This window comes from Trachinotus anak, unplaced genomic scaffold (genome assembly GCF_046630095.1).
Source record: "Trachinotus anak isolate AG129_WGS33_773 ecotype Australia unplaced genomic scaffold, CSIRO_AGI_Tana_v1 ptg000033l, whole genome shotgun sequence".
Taxonomy (NCBI): domain Eukaryota; kingdom Metazoa; phylum Chordata; class Actinopteri; order Carangiformes; family Carangidae; genus Trachinotus; species Trachinotus anak.
In genome coordinates, this window is record NW_027273884.1 from 5865832 (window position 1) to 5876020 (window position 10189).

Below are 10189 nucleotides of genomic sequence, written 5' to 3' on the forward strand. Positions count from 1 at the left end.
GGTTATGTTTTGATTAAATATTTACACATGAATTATCGTTCAATATTCAAACAGTAGAAGAAGAAAAATGTATATTTTCAACAGTAAACTATCCATTATGAATGATGCTGTGTGTCATATGCTGCTCTTTGAAAGACCACATGGTGTCAGTGTGGCGCTACTTCTGTTTAGTGGGCTGTGGTCGTGTATGCTAACATTTAACAATTGCAGAGTGAGGTTCATGCTTGCTATTATGCTAACAAAACATAACCTGAAATGTGTCAGCGGGGAAGAAGGAAAGAAGAAAAGTTAGGCCCCAGCGAGGATCGAACTCGCGACCCCTGGTTTACAAGACCAGTGCTCTAACCACTGAGCTATGGAGCCAGTGCGACTGTGCAGAATCTGTCTTCTCCATTCATAGCTAGTAGTGAGTCCACTGGCGAGTGTGTTGTACCAAAAAGCTACGTGGTAAAAACACCCAACAAAGAAAACCTGAGTCAGACACACTGTGCGCATTATTGTGTAACAGTTAGGTAATCTCAACTAAACGTTACAAAATAAAATACAGCATTGCATCGCTCGCATTTGCCGGGCTTGTACCCCCGCTGCTTCTTCCACCGGCTGGGCTAAGCTTCAGCTGTGGGTTAACATGGTAGACACACCAACGGAGAAACAGGACATTTCACCACAACACTACCAGGCGGAGCGAGGCTCGCCAACAAGTCCTGCGGGTTCTTTTTATTTACAGTCTGTGGTGCGTTTACGAACAGTCCGCTTGTTTGTTTCCAGTGCACGGAGGCGGCTTGAGCTCGGATATCAAACTCAGTGTAGGAGAAAGGCTGCCAGCAGGCACAGCCCTGCCCGCTGCAGTTTGGTTGAATGTCTCCATTCAAAGTCAGAACGACGTCTAATGCCAGCGTATAGTACTGACCTCTGACGTCAACATTTTGTTGGTTTTAGTTTTAACTTGTGTTAAGTGAATGGAATCCAACATCTTCCAAATGTCTCTTGTCAACGTCATGTTGACATAGAGCACAGTCTTGAAAGATGGTGACCAAAGATCAATGTCTCCTAAACGTCCGTCAAGCGTCACAATGTCAATTAACACTTCTGACGTCAACCTGATTTCCTAGTTTAACGTCTGTCTGTAAGAGTCCAACGTCTTTCTGGTGTTACATTGGCGTTTGAACCAGCTGGGTAGAGTCTAGAAAGCTTTTATTTAAATCATTTACCAAAATGGTAACATCAGGATACAACCATACATTCATTCAGTAATGAACATTCAACATATTAGGAAATATGACATTCAGACACTTATTGTCAAATATGTTATTGTAACAAATCACTGAGAAACCAACCATACATTCAAATTAAACATTCATGTCTGTAATGAAAAATAAACTCTCATATAAACATTTACTTTTGAGTAATACTAACAAAGTGCCACTGTTGACATACAGACATTAGTGAAGGAAAAGCTTGGATACTGTTACTGTGTTGGATATCACCATTGAATTCCAGCTGTCAGCTTAGCTCATAAACAACCAGATGAGTGGATTGTCAGCCTACATTACCTCCTGCTTTACACTGTGATTTTCTGAACTTTTTGGGGGGTTTTATAAAAAAAAAAATTGTACCACACACCTTATTCAAAGTACATTATATTGTGGCTGCAGTTCACTTGCACTGCAAGATTTCAACCCTTTTCTTTTTTATTCTGATAGGCTGACAACATACAGCCATTTCAGATCACATTTAAGATGTTGTACTCTTAACGATTGGAAATACCTGTTTCTAACGTTGTTAAATTTGTGGAGGATTTCTAAGACAATAGGTCTAATTAATGATAATTAGCTCTGACTTCATAGTAGTCACTTTTAGACTTCTGCGACGTAGTCTGAGTTGCCACAGATCACCCCGGCATCTTCATAGTGGGCACAATTATGTATCCCAACGCCGGCGTGTTGGCAGTCCAGCAGGCTGGACTCTGTGCCTTCACACTGAACATCATCCAGAAGAATGCGCAGATCCCTCCCCTCACCAAACTCTGAGTTCTTGGCTGCTTTCAGAGCGTACCGGAAGCCTAGCTGCCGGCAAACCACTGCAGCATTCTTGGTGCTCCATAGGTCATCACACACGGTGCCCCACTCCCCGTTAATGTAGATCTCCACACGTCCACGGTCACTGCGGCCTTGTTCGTCTCCAGACAGCCTCACCCTTCCACTTTGGAGCTCAGGTGCAGTTTCTGTTCTGGCTTTTCCCTTTCTGCGCCGACCTTTCCGTCTCGACTGTCTGCGTGGTTTGGTGGTAGTTGTGGGTGGCAAAGGGGTGGCCAGGTCTGGTCCTAGTTCACCTAGACGGTCAATGAGCTCTTGGAGCCAGTCGTATGACTGTGTGGGTTGCGGCTCAGGTTCGCTTGACACCTCAACGCCAATCAATGCTAATGGAGGAGCAATGGGAAAACACATGACCAAATATGAAGATAAACAATTCATCTGACAGATTTGATTAGTTTTAGTCAGTGTCAAGTGCTTTGTAAGCGGACTCACTTTCCTGTGGAACAAACTTGATGAGATTACTTTTTACTCGGACAGGAAGAGGGTCATAGTGACACTGCCTTGGTGGAGCACGTCTAAAAAACAACAAACAGCACAGAGTCAAATATTGTCAAGACAGGATACCCGCTGCAGGAAAAATAAAAAATCACATTTCTTCTAAAACTCTGAATCTTTTTAACATGGACAGGGCAGCATGACCTCGGCATTTTGCAAAGAAAAGTGTGAGACAGTTATTCCACCAATACTGTCAAAACAAGCTCACATCCAAGCCAAGTATGATCATGATACTGCACGTCCCTGAAGCCCGCAGAGGAGAACGAGATGCCTGCACTTGTAATTAAGAGCAGATGTGTGTCTTTTATATCCAGGTCCAAAAAGCAGAAACAGAACTGCACATACTCACTTCGCAGTGAGTGAGTGCCTGGACATGGCATGTTACACAAGTTTGCTTTGTGTAATGATTATATTAGTCACCTTGAGGGATCGACCACTTTATAAACGACTCCTGAAGGTGACGTAGCGCTTGGTATTCCAGTGGACATGAAGTACAGCTCCCCTGATGGAAAGAAAAACAAAACAGTACATCGAGAGGACATTAAACTATTTATGGCTAGTGTTGGCAGAACACTGCAGGTTCAGTATCATAGGTTGCTTTCAGGTTGTGTGTGTGTGTGTTCATGAATTACCAGCTTCATCCTCAGCAAACGAGATGATGTACTGGTGGTAGTTATTGATGAGTCCAGGGAAGGCACAGGTCAGGCCCTTCCCCATACAGATCTCATGGTATTTCCATAGTCTTGTGTTTCTGTCCTCCTTCAGACTCATCAAACGCCTGAAACAGGACCAAAACCCATAGTCTCCAATGCGCAGTGTATTCCACTGTATTTTATGAAGGCGTGTTGTGTGAACTTAAATGCAGTCTATTTCTACTTGGGTTTCTGCTTTCCTTGATTTCCCAGAGTATCTGTAAAGCCTTAAAGCCTCACTTATTGAACAAATATGCCTGTTCCAGGTTCTCCAGTGTGAGTATCCGTCATTCCCCTGTGTTGTATTTCACTGTGAATATAAGATCTTTAAATTTGAGGGCATGACTTGGAGTTCTGGGAAGCTCTGAGGAGAAATTTCACAGTTTTCTGACATTTTAAAGACCAAAATATCCATGTATCAAAAAATATTTGACAGATTAATTGTTAATGAAAATGGTCAGTTGCAGTTCTATCAAAAGCTGAAGCTACAGTTGGTGAAAAACATGACATGACGGTGGAGGGACTGTAGAAAAAGGAGTTCTTAAAAGAAATGCTTTGAGTGTGATAAGGACCCAGAGGAACTTCACCAGAAGGCGATAAAGTTCCCCTCTATTTGCTTGTCCAAACTAGTTCAGAGACTTAATGTCATCTGTGAAATCCTGGAGCGCAGATAAACATCTGCAAAAGTTATCTACAAAAGTTAGTTTAGGTCTGCGTCACATTGTTTCCATTCCTCAAAATCTTTTCAGTGCTGTTCTCAACACAAACATAAATGTTGGTGTTGTTTTGCACACAAAATATGCTATTTACCAGATTAAATCTTACCCGCTAATGAAGTCTCCAAATATGTACATGCCGTTCAGGTTGGGGTATTCACAGCCTCGGTACACGTAGCCACCAGTCACCGACTTTCCCATCTTGTGGGGATATGCATAAATAGGCAGGACATCATCTGTGAAAACAAATCTAGACGTCATCCTTGGTATTCCTGTGGTTGTCTTTCATCTGAATCATACTGAAGCCAGTCGTTTGATATGTACGCTTAAAAAATATGTTTTCTATGATACTGTAGATTTTAAAGTTGAATCAAAAAAGTGTATTTTTGGAGGATAAGTCCACTTTCAAGGGTTATTGTGAACATGTATAAATGTTTAAAAGACACCTGAGTCAGGTCGTGACACAGATAAGCCCTCTTGTTTAATGCCAGGCTCTAGTGTCTTACAACTACATCTCCTCTCCCTGAACATTATTTCTTTGCGTGGCAGTGTCAGAACAGGAAGTGCCATTATGGCCCATGATATCCTGTATATTATAATTATCTGTACCTTTAAAGAGAAATTTCCAACATGAGGCAGGGGTCAGTATACTGACAGTAAGTGGCGTCATATGTGCATCAACAAATAATAAAGGAAAAACTGAAAAACTCTAAGCACTTTGTTCATTTAAACTATGTTCTAATTCTGAAATCACTTCCAGCAAATTCAGAATTTTGGTGGAAAATGGGTATATGTAAATTATTCAGTGATTATATGACACCTTTGAACAGTGCAGTGCTTTAAATGAATTACAGTTTAGCAAGTAAATAATTTAGTAGGTTATGGTTATTGATTTTCTAACAGTCTACTATTTGACAACAAGATGATCCACATTCTTAAAACAAGGTGTAGGTTCCATGTGGGGCTGGTCAAATGTTGCTTTCAGGACTCCAGCTAACCTACAGCAGTCTATAGCCATGAGTTTATTTCCTTTACTATGTGACAGCAGAGGAAAAAAAGGTGGTCACCATTTCTGCAAAGAGCCAAGAGCCTGCAGTCATTCATTCAAACATAACACTATGGAAACTAATTTTGTCTAGACAGGAAATGCTACTGTGTTGGTGCAGAGAGCTTGTGAGGTGTTTGTGTGGAATGAAACACTGCAATACTGGCCCTGCATTACAACACAATTAAGTACCACTGTATTGTCTGCTGCTGAACAAAGGTGACCATGGAGGTTTCCAGACTATCTGACTGTAATGCCTACCTAGTGAACTGTTGGCACACAGCTTCTTATCATAGCAAGAGAAGCCCTCCTTTGCTCTCCAGCCATAGTTCCGTCCTTTCTCAATGATGTCGATCTCTTCAAACTTGTTCTGCCCCACATCCCCACAGAAGATGCGTCCTTTGCCCTCTTTGGTGCGAGGGTCACCCCGGTCCACCGAGCACCTCCACATATTGCGGACACCATAAGCATAAATCTCAGGTCGAGCTCCTGGCTCATGTATGAATGGGTTATCTGGAGGGATTCTGTACAGTGGGCCTCTCTCATTGTCATCCACATCGATACGGAGAACTTTACCCAAGAGAGCTGACCTAAAATAGATGTAGCAAAATGGGAAGTTTTTACACATAGGAAAACTAAATTAATTTATTATGAAAAATTCTCAACATCCGTTGCAATTAGACTGATTCTTTGATAGATACTTGGTTAACTCAGATCATTCTTCAGATCAAATATTTTCTTACTTGTTCTGTGCATTCCCATATTTTCCAAATGGGTCTCCTGCCATTCCACCATCACCTGTGAAAATGTACAAGTAACCATCATCTGCAAAGAGCAGCTGCCCTCCATTGTGGTTTGATGCAGGCTCATCGATCTCCAGAATAACCCTGGAAAGACAGTGGACATGGCAAACACAACACAGAAACTAGTTTATTTGTAGGATACATGCGGAGCTCTAGATGAAGAAGAACACTAAAAACCCTTTGCTGTTACCTAACCTGGGTATACTGTATATACTGTCCATACCTACCGCTCAGAGGTGTGATCCACCACATTCATGTCATTGGCTGACACATGGAACTCACTGATCCTGATCCTCTCATCAAAACCCACCTCCACTGAGTAATACACATACAACTTCCCGTTGTACTTGTACATGGGGTGGAACGTGAGTCCCAGAAAGCCTCTTTCATCACCTTCCCATGATGATGTTAAGACTGCCTTGGTAATGTTCAAAAATGGTCTCTCTAGTTTGGACCGGTCTGGAAGGTAGGTCCACACCAAGCCCACCTGTTCTGCCACAAAGAACCGATGTGTACCGTCATTGGCATGGACCATGGCTAGCGGGTTCTGCAGGCCGTTAGCCACTTCTTCTAGACACAGCTGCAGACAGCCATCTGAGTCGGACTGAACCCGGCCCAGGTTCTGTGTGAGCTTCTGGTTGCTGATGAGGTGTGGGTAGCAGTAGTCCACGTCCTCCAGCGCCAGGTACTCGCAGAGGAGAGTCTGGTTTTTGATGTTGGTAATGTGTGGGTCGTCAGACAGGAGAGGGATTGTGACACTGCACTTGTTCAAAAACTGAGAGCAGTAGTCCTGACAGAGGCCAGGGATGGTCCGGACCAGGGTGCTTGGGTCCTCGGCATCAAAGAGATGAGCTGCATAAGGAGAACATTCCTGGACAGACGTGTAGGATACAGCAGAGTGAGCAGAGATGGAGAGGCAATAAGGAAGAGAGCTGTACACATAAGGCTGCATAACCATTTAACTTGATGATGCAAATGTTAGCAAGCAGTTGATAATTTACACATCTAGCTCAAAAACCAAAACAATGAACTGAAAGACACTGAAATACAGAGTTGAGGCAACTTGCAGAGTAAGCTGATGAGTTAGTTCTTTGGGATGAACGATCCCTCTTACATTACACAGTTGTTTGATACATTGTTAGCATAAAAAAAAAAACATTGATTATATCAGCTTTAATGAAAGAAAATCTTAGTAGCTTAATAATTAAAGATTTGAGTGTTTTGCTAAGTCATCATTTGATTTAAAAAAAAGAAAAAATCTGTCATAATGTTTCTCCAGTATTATCATTAATGAAATAATTGTCACTTCAAGAGGCCCACGCCACACACTTTCATCTGGACATACAGTGAGAGCACGCTGTTGTTATTTGTAAGCCTCCAAGGAAACAATGAAATAAACTGGGTTTTTCTTGTTATTGTTTTGAACATATTTGGCATTCTAACATTTGGCATTGTAGAATGAAGGTTTCATGTTACTATAGGCCTTCAGATAAAAGCAGTAATATCTTTTCTTTAAATAACTTCATATGTAAGATTAAGGCATATTTATGACAAAACTCTGTGTTGCACACTTGACACACTGGGAGGAAGTGCTTTTTCATAAGTGCACATGAGAAGCAGAGTCACCAAGACAAAGAGTATCAGTGATGTGTTGATCAATTGCCAGTTATGACCGATTACTCCTCATATCCAGAGCTAATGAAATGTTCATAAATAAAGAAAAAGTCTTAAAGAGTTAACTAAAATCCCAACCCTACAAGCATTACAGTGAGCCTCAAATACATCAACATGTGGGAGCTTTACCTGTCTCTTTAAAGGAAAATCAGTGGTGACCTTTACCTTAATTTAGTTGTGTCTAGTTGATTAAAAGAAGAAGCCTAAATGTTTGTCCTTTACTGTTAGACTGTATTATTGTGCTGCGTTTAGCTGTTTTTGTGGTAATATAGAGCTTATCCACATGGCGGATCGTCCTCTGCTTACTGAGCAGTCACTGATTTTGCTGTCTGGTCAGACTTGGCGCATGATGGAGACCCTTTGGACTAAGCCAAGCGACCTTTGTCCGTGCATGCCTACCTGACAGAGCAGCTCCATGACGAAGCTCGCACAATTGGCATATCCATAATAATCAAAGTTATCCAAAACCCGGTAGTACTTTGACATCAGCTCCTGGTCTTTCTGATAATCACAGCAGCCAAACTCCTTGTACATTACGCAGAACTCGAGCTCCCTCAGCGGTCTGAAAGGCGGCTTAAAATCCAAACATTGCGGGTGTAACATTACAGGTGGGACCCAGAATGCCGAAAAACACAAGATGCCAAGCGGTGAGAGCCACAGCCGAACGGGGGCTTTGCCGTTACACCGCCGCATTATGGCGTAGGTTGGAGACCATGGAAGAGAAAGTTGTGTACAGGCGGCTTCCTGTGTGCACTTTGCTCCAACTCCAGTCATCCGCTGTGCTTGTCGCTCTGACGTGGTGAACCGCTCAGTCTCTGTCAGCCGGGACTGTCTGCACTGGAGGCTGAACCCATCTGATGCCCCACTGCATGTGCGCACAATGTGTGGAAGGAAGCAGTCTGTGGAGCAGCCACCTCATCTACATCAGAAATATTACAGTATCCAATATGACATCTGTCCTTCAGACTCCATTGCTCTGACTTTTGATGACAGCTCGCAGTGCGTCCCGGGGATCCTCTCTTAGTGTAGTTTCTTGGGTTAAACTTCCATCTTTAGCAACACACAGTTGTTGAATAACATGCATATTATCTCCGGCTGCCCAGCAGGTGGCGACTTTATCATTATTAATATTACAATTTTAAGTGCGGCAGCTGCTCACTGAAAGATTTTTTCCACTGTCTCTATTGTCCATATCCAGGTCAGAAGAAGGGGGAGATGAATGTATTCAGAATGACGTAATGAACATACAGACAGTGTGGAGAGAGCAAAGTCAATTCCACCTCTAACTGTTGAAGTGCACTTATTTTAGCAGGATGCGTGTATTTGTTCAGGATATTTAAAATAAATGAAGACATTTATCTTTTGTTTTCTGCTTTGGCCAAACATCTTTTCTGTGCCTGGATGTCTTTGTGAGTCTGAAAATTTCATTAAACTCGTTTCAGTTACAGGGAAAATGTGTCTACATTTAGAGTGTGAGCAAAAAAAAACACTTTAATAATATTTTCCCATCCAGTCCAACTAGTGACCCTCTGCACATAAACCAGACCCATGTGTTCCATATTCCACATGTTGCTTCCTCACTATTTCCTGATGACGACATGTCAAAAGTGGCAAAACTGTACTATTGGCAAGACTGCTAGTGTGTCACTGTGTGTGTGTGTGTGTGTGTGTGTGTGTGTGTGTGTGTGTGTGTGTGGCAAAATGTGGTGCTTGAGACACCTGCTATAGCAGGAAACACCACAGTGTCCTCTGTAGGCCAGAGGTGGTTCTGAGTTCTTTGGCAGGTGATTATACTGTATGCCTGCCTGCCTGCCTGTCTGCCTGCCTGTCTGCCTGCCTGCCTGCCTGCCTGCCTGCCTGTCTGTCTGTCTGCCTGCCTGTCTGTCTGCCTGCCTGCCTGCCTGCCTGCCTGTCTGCCTGCCTGCCTGCCTGCCTGCCTGCCTGCCTGTCTGTCTGTCTGCCTGCCTGTCTGTCTGCCTGCCTGCCTGCCTGCCTGTCTGTCTGTCTGTCTGTCTGTCTGTCTGCCTGCCTGCCTGCCTGCCTGTCTGTCTGTCTGCCTGTCTGTCTGTCTGTCTGCCTGCCTGCCTGCCTGCCTGCCTGTCTGTCTGTCTGCCTGCCTGTCTGTCTGCCTGTCTGCCTGTCTGCCTGCCTGCCTGTCTGTCTGCCTGCCTGCCTGTCTGTCTGCCTGTCTGCCTGTCTGTCTGTCTGCCTGCCTGCCTGCCTGCCTGTCTGCCTGTCTGCCTGTCTGTCTGTCTGTCTGCCTGCCTGCCTGTCTGTCTGTCTGCCTGTCTGCCTGCCTGCCTGTCTGTCTGTCTGCCTGTCTGTCTGTCTGTCTGTCTGTCTGTCTGCCTGCCTGTCTGTCTGCCTGTCTGTCTGTCTGTCTGCCTGTCTGTCTGTCTGCCTGTCTGTCTGTCTGTCTGCCTGTCTGTCTGTCTGTCTGCCTGCCTGTCTGTCTGTCTGCCTGTCTGCCTGTCTGTCTGCCTGCCTGCCTGTCTGTCTGCCTGTCTGTCTGCCTGTCTGTCTGTCTGTGGACAGATTTGGTCACCTTGAACGTCAAAACCTGCAAGATACAGTGATGAAACTTCACGGGTGTGTAGATAGGATCAGAATGACGGTTGAGGACTCATGCAATCATCAGTGTTGGGGAGTAGCTACTTACATGTAATGG

The 10189-nt window shown here is 43.9% G+C and overlaps 1 protein-coding gene and 1 non-coding gene across 2 annotated transcripts; both read right to left on the reverse strand.

Annotated features, from left to right (window-relative positions):
• Positions 1-290: 290 nt before the first annotated feature.
• trnat-ugu (transfer RNA threonine (anticodon UGU)) lies at positions 291-363 on the reverse strand. Its single transcript has one exon. It is a non-coding gene; the product is annotated as a tRNA-Thr (tRNA).
• An 814-nt stretch (positions 364-1177) lies between these two features.
• On the reverse strand, positions 1178-8359 carry hhipl1 (HHIP-like 1). The gene is made up of 9 exons (XM_071471196.1): positions 7921-8359; positions 6075-6718; positions 5788-5931; positions 5306-5634; positions 4109-4235; positions 3224-3369; positions 3012-3093; positions 2529-2611; positions 1178-2419 (listed from the first exon to the last, which is right to left on the reverse strand). Exons 1-9 carry the CDS (start codon positions 8293-8295, stop codon positions 1857-1859), a joined length of 2493 nt encoding a protein of 830 aa, XP_071327297.1. The 5' UTR covers positions 8296-8359; the 3' UTR covers positions 1178-1856.
• Positions 8360-10189: the final 1830 nt, after the last annotated feature.